This window comes from Callorhinchus milii, unplaced genomic scaffold, assembly GCF_018977255.1.
Source record: "Callorhinchus milii isolate IMCB2004 unplaced genomic scaffold, IMCB_Cmil_1.0 Scaffold9, whole genome shotgun sequence".
In the NCBI taxonomy this organism is placed as follows: Eukaryota; Metazoa; Chordata; class Chondrichthyes; order Chimaeriformes; family Callorhinchidae; genus Callorhinchus; species Callorhinchus milii.
Window position 1 is genome coordinate 22,930,329 of NW_024704750.1, and position 14,547 is coordinate 22,944,875.

General features: G+C 41.8%; 1 protein-coding gene across 3 annotated transcripts in view; it reads right to left on the minus strand.

The window, feature by feature from the left end:
- The window catches only part of dicer1 (dicer 1, ribonuclease type III), a 57,154-nt gene that overhangs the window by 29,009 nt on the left and 13,598 nt on the right, over nucleotides 1–14,547 (minus strand). For 2 of the 3 annotated variants that reach the window (XM_007911355.2, XM_042337864.1), the window contains exons 2-12: nucleotides 11,751–11,813; nucleotides 10,801–10,902; nucleotides 9,666–9,849; nucleotides 9,125–9,287; nucleotides 8,121–8,251; nucleotides 7,319–7,453; nucleotides 5,174–5,334; nucleotides 4,481–4,652; nucleotides 3,084–3,556; nucleotides 1,587–1,719; nucleotides 598–840 (exon numbers count right to left, since the gene is read on the minus strand). In XM_007911355.2, coding sequence (XP_007909546.1) covers nucleotides 598–840; nucleotides 1,587–1,719; nucleotides 3,084–3,556; nucleotides 4,481–4,652; nucleotides 5,174–5,334; nucleotides 7,319–7,453; nucleotides 8,121–8,251; nucleotides 9,125–9,287; nucleotides 9,666–9,779 — 1,725 coding nt within the window. In that variant the 5' untranslated portion in view covers nucleotides 9,780–9,849; nucleotides 10,801–10,902; nucleotides 11,751–11,813. Of the gene's footprint in view, nucleotides 1–597; nucleotides 841–1,586; nucleotides 1,720–3,083; nucleotides 3,557–4,480; nucleotides 4,653–5,173; nucleotides 5,335–7,318; nucleotides 7,454–8,120; nucleotides 8,276–9,124; nucleotides 9,288–9,665; nucleotides 9,850–10,800; nucleotides 10,903–11,750; nucleotides 11,814–14,547 lie in introns of those variants that run through there. The other variant, XM_042337865.1, reaches the window with a different exon arrangement.

The following is a 14,547-nucleotide window of genomic DNA, read 5'->3' on the forward strand; positions in this document are numbered from 1 at the left end:
TGCCCACAAAATATACAGTCAATTCACTTTACCGTACATTCTGTGAAGCACTTTGAGACGTCTGTTCTATTCTGTAGACCTCATCTCTTTACCTGGCTAGGGATGGGGGGGGGGGAAATTAGGATGTGTGGTGGCTCGTGTGCTGTATAAAGCCTCCCCACGGTCTAGTCAGTCTAAGTGAGCGGCTTCAGTACGGTATGGTAGATTCTCTGGGAAAAGACGGTTACAACCCCGATAAGAGAAAAATAACAGCCTTTGATGTGCAAGTTGTGCACAATTGGCTGCCGTGTTTCGCCCACAAAATACAGTCACTACACTTTGCAGTTTATTCTGTGAAGCACTTTCAGACGTCTAATGACGTGATAAGGCGCTATGTCAAATGCAAGGATTATTATAGTATATTAAGTTCAACCAAGTGGAGTAAACAGCTATCTGCTCCCAATAGAGCCGATTTAGTATTCCTGCAGCAAATAAACATTGCAGCGTATTACTCAACATTTTACCAGCACTCGACAGAATAATAGGCAAGTACGAGTCTGTTAATTCTTTCTGCATTCCGAGACTGCCTGAGTTACAAAACTGCCAAACCACAGGTACCTTCTCAATTGCTTTGTAAGTTTTAAGATCCTCCTTGAAGTCTTCGATTTTATCAGAATCCGAAAGCATGATATAATTCGAGATGGGTGCTCTAGCTCGGCCTTTGGATTGCACGTAAGAGCGATATTCTGTAGGCAAATCAAACCGAACCACCAGGTTGCATTTTGGAATATCTACTCCTTCCTCAACAACACTAGTGGCAATAAGTAAATTGGTCTCGTGAGCACGGAACTTTCTCAGCACCTGGAACAATTTGAGAGAGAGAGGGGGGGAAAAAAAAAACTTTATTACGTTGAACTTCTGGGACTATAGTAGTAAGGCTGCTCCGACAATTAAGTCGGTTTGACGCTGGTCAGAATTGTGCATAATAATTTCTCTCTCCCATTCTCCTCTCTTTTTGAACAGTGTCACAGGATATTATTGTTTCATCTGAGGACAGCACTGCTGACCTTACAGTGCTCCACCATTCCTATACTATTCGCCAACAAAATGCACAATCACACCACTTTACGGTACATCCTGTGAAGCACTTTTGAGACATTGAGACATTGACGAGGTGCTATATCAAATGCAAGGATTATTAGGAGGACCCATCAACAAGACCTGACATGAATCTTGACCACAACTTAACGATCCAGGAGGCAAGAGTGCCATCAACTGAGCCAATCGGTCACCCGTCAGCATCAGCTGTGCATGTGGAACAGGTGGATGCTGGGCAAGAATAGAATGTGGCTTGGGTATGATGGTCATTGTCAACTAGCTTGCATTCAATCACTTCCAGGCTCATGCATAAAAATAGGCTATTAAGATAAAAATGTGTGTATTGGGGGTTGGGGGGGGAAGGATAGGAAAGAGGTGTCAGATGTTTTAGGACTGGAAGGGGGAGAAAAGTGGGAGATATCATAAGGCTAAAATCAACAAAATATCTGTTTGGTTAAAAAAAAGAGTAAAAAAGAAAAAGGCAGGCTTTACAAGTTAGATTTTTTTACCTCTTCCTGCTTCCTGAACTCCACTTCCATTTGTTTGTTCCGAGGTTGGTTCTTTCCGATACCATGACCGGTTATGAAATTGCTGCTAATATAAGACAACTCTGGATCCTGCTTGCCAGCTTCCTTTATTAGCCTGGGAGTTAGACAAGAGGTTCATGTGAAACTGCACAAATTGGAGAGGTAGAATACAGAACTACAATGGCTTTATTTGTGCTGAAATGTCTGTTTCAATGAAAATCTGAGATCCTCATCTTAGCCTGAGGGACTATGTTGTCTTTAAAGTTTAAGAATGTGCAGCGATGTGAAAAATTCTTAAGTCAAAATTTGAAACCACATCAGTCTGCTACCACCACTTAGCTGGCTCCGGCCTGTTCCATGTCACCTGTCCAGCCCACCATCGGCAGTCGGACCTTGAGCCTCTCCATCCCACAGTCCCTCCGCCTCCCGCCCTCCCTTGCTTCCTTCAAGACCCGCCTCTTCAACCGTGCCTTCGGACACCCTTCTACCCTTACCCTCCGTGCCTTCAACCCCTCCTGATTCCAACCCCCAGCTCGGGTTCAAATCCCTGACTGTCCAGCACCTTGAGATGTCCTCCCGACGTGAAAGACACCGTGTAAACATAATTTGTTGTGGTTGAAACTCGTTTCTTAAGAACTGCAGCAAATATAGTACACAAAACTAGGACTCCTCAGTAAGGCATGGAAAGACCAAAATTATACATCCAACGCATGTTCTGCCTAATGAGTTACCTCAAGAACAAAAGAAGTGAAAACTATTGGGAGAATCTCATCAAGGGATCCAAATACTTCCACCAAAGACTGGAAAGAATCTGAAGCAGCCGAATCCTGAGATCAGACAGAATATTTCCATCGCAGACTCGTGCTCAACCTTTTTTTATATAAACACAGCGGTATTATGAATAATGAAAAGTAAATCAAATCTGACAGGTTATCAGTTACAGAAATAAAATTAATGAAAGGAGAGTCAAGACTTGAAGTGCTTTGCATTTGTAGAAGAGCAACAGCACTTAGCAAAGCAATTTTATAGTCTGAAATCTGCAGGACGTTTTAATGGTGTTTTCACAGGCCTTCCATGGGTGAATGTTGACAGCTGAATGCCATCCTTAATGGTTAAATTTGTGACATCACAAACTGATTACAGGCATTTAATCTGCCCAAGATACTTCAAAACATTGCTCTAGATATTCTAAAGCGGTAACACATTGACGAAGACATAAATGGCAAGGGAAACACTTATCCAGCCAACCTCATCTAAATCCTAAGCCGGTTCACTTGGAAGCTTTTTGATTTGTGCAAAACTGTGGGAGTTTATAAGCTGCCTTCATGGGTTCCAAACTGATGCTTTTGTTGTCACAGCAGACAGCATTACTAACAGTGGGCTTCTGATACATCAACTCCGAAAACACAGAAAAGCCCCTTCAGGTTATTAAAACCATAAAGTTTTACTTTGAGTTTCAACTCGAAACTTATCACTTACCTGTTTAAGACAACTGCTGTATAGCGTCTCTCAACAAAAATAATTCCACACAATATATTGGTGAATGGGGATGGGAAGTTCGTGTCAGTTTTCTCCTTTTCCTCAATCTCTTCATCCTCGTCCTCATCCTCAGAATCGCTCCACGAGACATAATTGTCCTGGTTTCGGTTGTTGTACCACTCAACGCTTTCAAATTGCTGCCGTTCAAAAGGTTTGTACTCGTGGAGGATTTCAAGCAGCTTGTTGACTTTGGGGGTGACGTATTTCAGATCAAGCATGGCAGGCGAGAAGTGCTCTTCACACAGTGCATGGATTTTTCTCAGAAGAGTGTCTGTAAACAAAAGGAACTTCCTGTTCAACTCCTCCTGCTCATGTTTGATGTATTTCTGCAGTTCTCGGACCATCATCCCAGCTACTTTATCTGCACACCAAGGTCCTAGAACAGTCAATACTGCACGGCAGTCTACCAACACCTAGAGCAAACCACAGGAAGGTTACTCAACAGGGGAAGAGACACAGCAAAGACAAGTTACATATTAAATTGCAACACACGCACATTATAGTTATCTTGCATATAATAATAATCTTGCATGTGATATTGCATCTTATCATGTCTTCGAGATGTCTCAAAGCGCTTCACAGAATATACTGAAGTGAATTGATTGTATGCACAATTGAATTGAGCACAGCAGTGTCGCACAAACAGTTGTGGATTGAGTGAATATTATGGTCACCCTCCCCATTATCCCCCATAAGCATCTTCTAGAAAACGAGCTGGTCTTTTAATAAGCTGAAGAAAGTATCATCAGTTAAAAGGCGATATATTTTCCATGCTTCTCAGAGAAGGAAAAATAAAAAATAAAATTTAGAATAAATCTTTTTACCTAATAAGGTTCCCTAGTGAAATCAAAGATCTTCCCTATGTCAATTTGAATCCCCTGCCACCACCCTTTTCCTTCCATTGGTATAATATCCTGTGAGCTGATCTCCTTCAAGCACTTTACAAAAGCAGCAATTAGTCGTGTATAAGGCCTTAGGCATTGACTATTGCCAGAGTTTTCAACAGTGCCTGATCCTGTCTTCACCGATATCTACATTTTCACTATTTCATCCTTCCAAAATACCAACCCTCCTGTTTTCCCATTATATCATTGAGCAGTTTCTTAAACAAGGACTGGCCTCAACCACCCTTCCTGGTAACCAGTTCTACAACTGCACTCTTATTTTGGTCTTATGCTGCACCCAAAAATGTTCCTGAATCTCTGCCAATCTGATTTTGCATTCAACCATAGAAACACAATGAGAACTCTGGAAAACTATTAAAGGGGAGTCAGTCTAACATTCTTACCAGAAAAACTTCAAAGCTACATCTCAGTTTCCAACTCCTGCTACCATACCTGCTTAGGAATTAAAGTTGGACCTCGATCATCACAGTGTGCAGGTATGTTATTGACGTCATTGATAAAATTAAGTGCTTCGTCCAATTCCATTAAAAGTTTTTCATATAGGCCACTCTTATCCACGTATGGTCCACAGTCTAACACGACTTCATGAGGCTGAGACGAATATCTGAGGTCAAAAGGAATGATGAATTACAACTTCAGAAATCACCAGCAACCTTCCAACAATTGGTAACAATCCCGACCCCTCTTCCCCCAACATAAAGGCAAACATTTCTCAGCTTTCTGTATAGAATTATCATGTCAATTATCCGTATACATGGGCAGACAGGGACCTTACCCCAAACTTTGGCAAACACTCACTGAATCTGTTCAGAGCAGATTAATAATGATAGCAAATATCATTACCTTGATCCTGAATTCAACTGTTTACAACTCATAGGAGCAAGGCACCAATGAGAGCGAGATGTAATGTAAATCCCCCAACACACCTAAACATTTTATGCGGTACTCATTCAGCCAGCACATGTGGAATAACTAAAAGAAAAAGATTCATTCCATCATCCTTGAACCAAATTCAAATCACACTACAGCACTGAAAGAAATCACACTTCTGCCCCAATGCCCACAAAGTGCATCTTTGCATCAGAAGCACACAAAGTGAGAACCTAGAAGGTGTCTATAACTCACTTGTCCAACACCACCAAGTCAGTGGCAGTTTCTGCACTGCTTCGGAGAATCTTTTCCAGCTTCAGAATCTTCTCCTCCAATTCAGAAGGGTCACATTTACCATTTAATATCGAGGCAGTAAGTCCCAGGATTCGAGGGCATGATGGGTTCTCCTCACACATCTACTTAACAGAAAGAAACTGCCAATGACAACGCTCCTTCTGGCTACACAAGAACTCAAAGATGCAGTGAATCACATCCTCTATAAGCTGTTTTCACTACACAGATTCAGCGTTGCAAATTAGACTGGCCAACAAAGGATTCACTCAAGCCCATATGCAAGTTATATCTCCTTAGCAATACAGTACCTCAACATAGCAATTCAACATGCTTTTTCCCTGCACAACATTACATGCAATTCAAGACTAGATGAATCACGTAACATTAGCAATTCTATAGTCAGTCTAACGTTCTTACCAGAAAAACTCAAATCAAATTAAGCATTTAAGCCCATTTAATAAGATTTCTTTTTGACTTCACATTGCACCCATCAGAATTCAACACATGTACAGCAGCAAATTAAATCACTGACAGTAATTTGCACTTGATTGAATTTAAAGATGAGAACCGTTAAACATAGTGTGTGTGAAAAGACAGCTTATATATTTTTAACAGTATTTTATGTGCAGTGGGTGGGGAGGCAAATAAAAGTTGTTCTAAAACAAGAAGCAAGCGCTACAATTCTCACCCGCTGCAATAAAAATTCCAACAAATACTCCCATAGCCTCTACACCCACAGGGTTAGTCAGAATCAATCAAACTGACACATTCAATAATGCAAATGAATTCCACTTGCAACAAAGAACAGAAATGGCAGATGAAAGCCAGTAATGAAACCTTCCCTCTGAAGCCCTGTCTGAATGCATGTATGTCTAGCACAGCAAGGTGGAAGAGACGGTAAGGGAGAAAAAGAAACAACTGTTGGATCTCTATCCCTGACTTTAACATTAAACAAGCACTCGGGGAGTACCTGATTACATTAGAATGATGTGGGTCAGCAATGATGCTGTACAAAACAGCAACATTCAAAGACACTTGCATTTCTTGACATTGAGACAATCCATTGCATTGTCCCTCAAATTTTAATAATTAAAACCATTCAGATTCCACTAGTCAGCTCATTCACTACCAGACAGAGGTGGAATTTTCATGTTCAAGATCCCCTGGTTCTCTGACACTACCAATGTGAATTTCCCTCCCCATCTTCTATCTATACTAATAAACACAAAATGCCCGTCTGTCTGCCAATAACACAATACCCAATTGATGTAGAGACATAAATTATACCTCATCAGAAAGGTTTTGGATGGGGAGTGCCATGGACATTTTTTGTTGGGGGGGGTGGGATTTCCTATGGTTGATGAGCTATGACCTAAACAAGATTATCACATGTGTATGGCAGTTTTGCTGAAGGTGTACACAGTATTTATGCCATGTTAAATGGTTTGTGAGTGGTTTAACTGAAATCTACATTCCATGTTGGATCCTTCGGTTTCAAGACCAGAGAATTTATCCCTATCTTCTTTCCCTTTCTCTTCATAATACAAATTACAAAATCCAAGTAATCCAACAGTTCATTCTTAATCTCATTTTCTCCATTCCTTTCAACCATTCACTTAAAATTCCTAGAAAGGGTACTGGTTTATCTGGGATAGACTATGAATGTTGAAGGTCCTACAACTTTTTTTTCCCCATCCAATCCCCCACTGGACTTCTAGAAGTACTTTACGGCAAGACATACTTCTTGGTCGGAGCAAAGGACTTACCGAATTGCAGATCCGACTCACTTATGAAGTGGAAACAGTATTTGTAAAACTACGGGATTGGTTAAAGGAGTCTAATCTTTTTCAAATTACTTTGTTTGCTCCCCAACTGCTCTCCGAAATAATTAGTTAAAACATAGGCAGTTGAGGAGAACACAAAACTCCATGTGGGTCATCTTTCAAATAATGTTGTGGGCAAATGCATCCTGGAATGCCCCCACTACTGCAATAAGGCTAAGTGCTGGAAGTGCAATGGCTAAATGCTTCATCAGCCACAACCTGGGCATGGGTGAAATTAATGCACGTATAACACAACGGTGAAACAGTACTGTTGACATCCTACCTTCATAATCTCCTGATAGGGATGATCTTTAATTGCAAGATGGCATTCATCAAAAACCAGCAGGTTGATTTTGGACAGGAAAAGGAAACCCTTTCTCAAGATGTGCAAGAAGACATGGCAAGTCATTACTAGCACCTAGAAAGACAAAACCAATTAGGGGGACATGCTCTTTACATACCGACTTTCTGCACCAATCAGGCTGAATTGCGTGGAACATCCTCCCAACGTGAAAGGCGCTATACAAAGGTAATTTTGTTGTTGTTGCTCTCCTCAGTTTCTTTAGAAAACTCCTTGTACTGTAGCACACATGTTAAATTATTTACTAGCAACACCGAGGTTGCCAAGGAACTAAACAACAACTTGCATTTATATAGTGTCCTTCATACAGGGTAGCGCTACTTACTCAGCGGAATAAAGCCACGTGCACCATCCTGCTTAACTTTAGGGTTGTACTTTTTGTTCAATTAAATAAAAAGCCACACACAAATCTCTAAAGTTATTTGAAGAACACTTTGGATTGGGCAATTTGTCAGACTAATCTGAAACCATACTTGTAAGTATGTTTTGTTTGTAGCAAAAAAAATTGCTAGTCACGTGAAAAATGCTAGAGCTAGCCAATGGGAACACTTTTCACATCAGAGTCCAGACCGAGCATTCGCAGGTCAAGAGTAGACAATTTTGAGGTACTAGAAACAGCTGATTAGTTGGATTCGCCAATTTCTAACCTTAGTTAGCGAGTACAAACTTTTTGGGCAATATTCCAAATACCAGCTGGACCTTGAAATGCTGATGAAATAAATACCTGTTGTCCAATGAAGCATTTGTGCCATTCTTCTCTTGTCCATGACTGAACGTCCTCAATGCTGGAATACTCCCCCACCTTCAGATCTGAATGGGTCTTCACAGCTGCTGCTAGTGGAGCCACAGAAGGTGCTAGAAAATATGACAATTTTGTTTCTAAAGCTTGATGAGTTACTGTAAGAACAAAGTTTTATTGGGACACATTTCTTTAGAACAACAACAACACAATTACATTTGTATAGCGCCGAGGACGTCCCAAGGTGCTGGACAGTTACGGACCCGAGTTGGGCGTCTGGGTGGGGGCGGGTGAAGGGCAAGGGGGAAAAGCAGGGAGATCGAAAGCACGGTCAAAGAGGAGGGTCTTGAGGTGGGTCTTGAAGGTAGCGATGGAGGGGGCAAGACGGAGGGACTGCGGGATGGAGTTCCAGAGGGTGGGTGCAGAGTGGACAGAATGCCCACCTACCAATAGTGGGGCGAGCAAGGCGGGGGCATGAAGCAGGCCGGAGCCCGCTGAGTGGAGGGAGCTAACAGGATGGTAGGGGGTTAGGAGGTTGCAGATGTACGGGGGAGCAAGACCACGGAGAGCTTTGAGGACCAGGATCTTGGAACTGTATCCTGTGTGATGGGAAGCCAGGGGAGTTGGGTAAGGATGGGGATGATAGGGTCGCGGAGCCTAGTGCTAACAACAACTTGCATTTATATAGCACCACTCACGCAGAGTAGCGTCCCAGAGCGTTTCAAAGTGGCGGAGCACAACTCCGAGCCAGGAGAGGTGACCGTAGGCACAGTCAAAGAGGAAGGTCTTCAGGTGCGATCTGAAGATGGGAAAGGAAGGGGCAAGGTGAAGTGATAGAGGAACAATCTTCTCTTGGGGATCTAAATCCTTGTTGGTACGCATAATAAATAGACAAGCCTTTGGTTGCAAGCGAAGCTGCAACGGGTACAACTCATAATTTATATACCAAGAGGGCTCCTGATCTCATTTTGCCCTAGTGCTGCACGTACTAGAGTTAACCAAGAACACAGTCCGAGATCCATTCTTGTTGAATTGTCCCCTGATCTGATGAGACAGCTCCTTTGTAAGTAGCACTGCAATGAAAGTCTTCCCTGAGCCAGTATTTAAACAAACTATGGTATTGTGTTCCAAAGCTGCTTCAAGAAGTTCAACCTGCAAATAAAAACATACCATAAGTACTGGAGTGCCTTTTCAAAAAAATTTGTGATTCATTCAACTCCCTTGACAACTAAGTACATTAATGGATCCAAAGATTTTCTAAGCAGTTTGATACTTCAGAAGTTCCAGAAATTCAGTTTACTTTATTCACAACACTGCTTTGGTTCAGCTGAGAAGTGAGGCAAAATGAATCCCCATTCTGTAGGATGATCGCCTTGAACCCGTGTCTCATGGGTAGCATATATGATGCACTGTGAACAATATAGTGTTGTAGGTAGGTGGGGAGATGGGGGGAAAGAAATGGAAACAAATGAAAGATTTCATAATAGTGCCATCTATTCAATTTGCCTCACCTTTATTGACAACACATACCTGATATTTCCTTGGTGTAAAAATGTTATCATGGATAGCTTCTTGTTGCCATGGCAGTCCAAAAAAGGGACCCATTGGTGATGAAGCAGGTGTCATGAGCTGTAAGCCTGCCATGCTTAGGTTTCACAAAGCAGGTCTTATCATTCATCCAGTGTTTCCATCATTTCATATGTTCCAGCAAAACCTAGGAGGTAATCAATCATACAAACAAAATCAATGCTGTGTTTATAGGAATTCCTCTGTTCACCCCCAACAGAATGTTGTCTTATGTTACCCTAATCCTACTTTCAAATGGACAAGTGCTTCTTAAATAATGTATTGTTCAGAGTTAGAGGCACTCTCTTCTCCTCTCCCAAGTGACGTCATGGGCTGATATTGCAACCCTTCATTAATCTGCTCAGCTCCTGAACTCTTTTACTTCGAATTCAGATACAAGGATGTGGATCACAACCCATCATGATTCAACCGAGAAAATGTAGAGGAAGATTAAATATTCTGGAATTCACCTTGTTACCCGAGGATCAGAAAACATTGATGCAGAAGCAGATAACACAGGTGTGACAACAACAACAAGAACTTGGATTTATATAGGACCCTCCACGCCGGATGGCGTCTCAGAGCGCTTCACAGCAATGGATCCCGGGACTGAGCCTCGGGGGGGGTGGAGGGAGGAAGGTTACCAAAGGCACAGTCGAAAAGAAAGGCCTTCAGCAGAGACCTGAAAATAGGAAGGGAGGGAGCGAGGCGATGGGAGTGAGGAAGGGAGTTCCAGAGCCTCGGGGCATAGTGGCTGAAGGCACAGCCACTGAGGGTGGAGTGGAAGACTTGGGGGACGAGGAGGAGGCCAGACCCGGAGGAACGAAGGCAGCGGGCGGGTACTGTTTTGAGGAGAGGAGTTCAGAGAGGTAGGGGAATGCAGCAGAGGAGTGCAGGGACTTGAATACAAGGGTGAGGATCTTGAAATCGATCCTCTCTGGGATAGGCAGCCAGTGCAGTCTGGCAAGAACGTTGTGACAGAAGCTACAAAGCAGCAGATTATGCACAATCTGTGGAAGCAACACGTTTGATGGGCCAAATAGCCTTTTCTAATTCCAAGCCTTTGTTTAAGGAGCCGTTTTTAAAAAAGAGTACTTACAGTTTCACAGACGACATCTACATTTGTCCCGTTTGCGTTAAGTGTTAGCATTGTGAGATCTGCCCTCCTGGTGCAATCACATCATTGCTCATTCTATAATTCCTGTGAGAAGGGAAGGGAAACTGAGCATGCTGCAAATACAACTCTACAGCATGTAGTTCTAACGATACCCCATTTCCACTGGAAAAAAATGAACTACTTTTGCCATCACTTTCACACAATCTAACAGTTTCAATTCATAGCTATTTGTGGGAAATTACTATGCGTAAATTGGCAGTCACGCTTGCCTACAAAATGCAGTTGCTACACTACTTTATTACTATTCACGGTAAACTCCTGCAAAGTGCTTTGAGATGTTCTCATGACGTGAAAAGCATACATCAAATGCAACGATCACGATTATCATCTACAATTTTTCACATTTAGCATACTTAAAGACCACTGAGTTTCTGATGAAACTAAGTCCAGAGCTTCAGAAGCAGGTTGTGGTACAAATCCAAATAACTGGGAGTATTGACAAAGGATGGCCAGAAGAGGAGGAAATCTGCTGCCATCCAGAGCAGATTCAGGACAAATGTATTCCATATTTACAAAGATTTCCATGTTTACACTGACCAATGATATGTAATTGTCATGAAAAGTACTTCAGGTTCAGACAATGCTGAATGATCAAGGGAATATGTTCCATTAGTCTGAGACAAATACAGAGACAGAAGGGAACCTGGATTACCGGTCTAACCTTCAATAAATATTGAGAATTGAATATTAATTATCCCTCTATAGGAAGATATTGAGCGAGCATCCCACTGGTTCATTCTATTTCTAAGACAGTATACATGATTCCAGTTGTGGGTTCATATGAGTCCAAATGCAGACACTCTTCTAACCCAGCAACCCAGAGCAGATGATAATCTTGTTGTAATAAATATACCCAAAGTTATGAGTCTTACCTTGAACATTGATGTTATGCTGGTTTGAGTTCAAGGATCCAATTTTCTCTGAGCAGAAACTGACTAAGGAATAAAAGAAATAAATTCAGTATCGTACTCCATTGATTTATCCCTAATTGACAGCTTTCTTGGTAATTTTTTGTAGTTTTGTTTGCCTTCTCTACCTTTTTCAACCACCTCCTTATAATAAATCCTTGTTTTGGCAGCGGAAGAAGCCAATTCAAGAGGTGTCAATAACAATCCTCCCCATGTATAACCAACAGTCTATTCTCTTCCCGCCTCTTTCGGGGTAAGTTGTCTTTAGTGGATAGTTTGAACAAGTTCACTATAATTTGAATTGTATTTGTCATCCCCCCATTCCTGGTTTAACCTCAAACAATGTCCAACTGATAATAATAATAACTTGATATAGCGCCTTATCTCAAAGCGCTTCACAGAATATACTGTAAAGTGAGTGGCTGTGGATTTTGTGGGCGAAACATGGCAGCCCATATGCTGCAGGATCCGTGTTCAAAGACGATCTGATGTGCTTGGGATGTGCACTGGGAATGCTCCCATCATAGTAGGTAGAGAGTAGCATTATCCAACATCACAAAAATGAAGCATATTAATATTTATTATCTAATATAATAAGGCTAAACTTGCCCCTTGCCGACGCACTAAACTGTATATGATTTTTTCATTTTGGATGAGGAATTCTATTGTGTGATATCTAATCTCTGTGGTGAATGTAAGTTTTCAAGACAATATTAAGTAAATAAACTCTACATTAGTGATTAATTTTACTACATTTACTAGGGATTGACCAATATATGCATTGCACTGTCCAGATTAGATAATGCAGCAATGCAGGGACAGGTCTAATCCAATCTAATCTTGAATCTACTGAGTTCTGCCAAGTCATTGTGCCATTGCCCTTACACTACACTACAGTCTATGCTGATTTGCAAGCTAATTAAAGATAGACAACCAGCAGTCACCAAAACAATAATCTCTTAGTAAATAAGAGTACAATAACCCATCTTCACCAGCTGCATTACATTTTATGAAGGGGGGGGGGGGAGAGTAAAGATTGTACTGCAATCAAATTACCTGCAGGTTACAAATATGACACGCTTAAGATCAGAGAGGAACAAGTCAAAAAAAACTTGGACGATTTTATTCCACACATTTCCCCCCCACCCCCCCAGACAAGCATAGAGCCCAGTCTCAGCTCATTATGCTAATGCCACCAGCTCGACGGCAGAGAGAGAAAAATATGTTTTGGGTACAGACTGTTAAGTAAAAAGCACAACAAAAACAACATTGAACTGAGGACTGTGGGCGTTAATAGGGCTAACTTCTGGCCAGACAGGTCACATACCACAGACGTGGTTTGTCAAGTTCAAGCAAAAACTCCCAGCAAGCTTAACCCATATTAGCATGTTAATAGTGCACAGCACCTTCTGGAACAAAGCATTTCTCTTGCAAACAGCCAACTCTCGCATTCTGAAAGCCCAAATGCAGCTGCTGCTTCCCTGTGGATCCCAAACAATGCAGCACAGTGAATGGAGACTGCAGCAATGAACGTGACCTTTCGCAGTTGTCGTAGATTCCGGCAGCGGCAGACACAGCCAAGGGCAAAGGACTCGAGGAGAGTGGAATCTTATTGAAAATTCAAGCAAATTAGCAGCCAGCCAGACTACTCACCAAAGGCAGACTAGATACACTAAATGTGTTTCGCTCCAGCAGTTTAAGAATCCAAGACAGGCAAGGGCAGAAAACACAGACATTGTAATTTGCACGCTTGCCGAGCAATCTCTAGTAATTCACCATCTCTCCCTTTTAAAATATAGCTAGTGAACAGCTTGTGCAAACATCTGAAATATGCACCAACACCCACCACCCGCCACCACCCCCAACCTTGCTATTGCAGGGCAGTAAAAAGAAAATTCAAGGCAAAAAGAGGAAGCCACAACAAGACAGCTGCTCCCTCCACAGAAACAAATATGGCAGCAGACTGCACGCCACCCCCCCCTACCCCACATGACTTTGAAATTCAGTTTTCAACCAATTCCCACCTTACGACTCAAACCACATGCTTCTCAACAACAATCCACTAATTAGGTGCAAATTTTTCCAGAGTGAGCAACAATACTCTCTCTGAATTCTTCAACCAGTAATGCAGGATTATGCGGAATATACAAACACCATTGGAAGGTGATAATAATCCTTGCAATTGATTTAGCGCCTTACCACATCTTCAAGACCTCTCAAAGCACTTCACAGAATATACTGTATAGCAAATTTACTGTATATTTTGTAGGCGAAATGCAGCAGCGAATTACGCACAGTAGTGCCCAACACACAGTCGTGGATTGAGTCGCCAATTTTTTTAAAAGGGGATATTAACCCCGGAAAAGCTATCCAGCAATCGACTAACAACTGGGTTCCTACTTACCGCAACAGAGGCGTGTGGAGTAAGGAGTGCTCTAACCACCAAGCTACAAAATTCCAAGTAATAACAATAATTCTTGCATTTGATAAAGCACCTTATCACGTCTTCAAGACATCTCAAAGCGCTTCACAGAATATACTGTAAAGTGAATTGACTGTATATTTTGTGGGTGAAAGCACTTAAAGAAGGCTGCGTCATAAACAGTTAGCAAGAATTAAACACACTAATATCCTGCTGCTTAATTAAGCAGCATGCATTAATTGCTAGTATACACATATGTCTGGGAATTAATTGTTTCAGATTTAAATATAGTACAAAAGGGAAATGCTAAAGAATTGATTATTCCCCTGTTTTTCACCT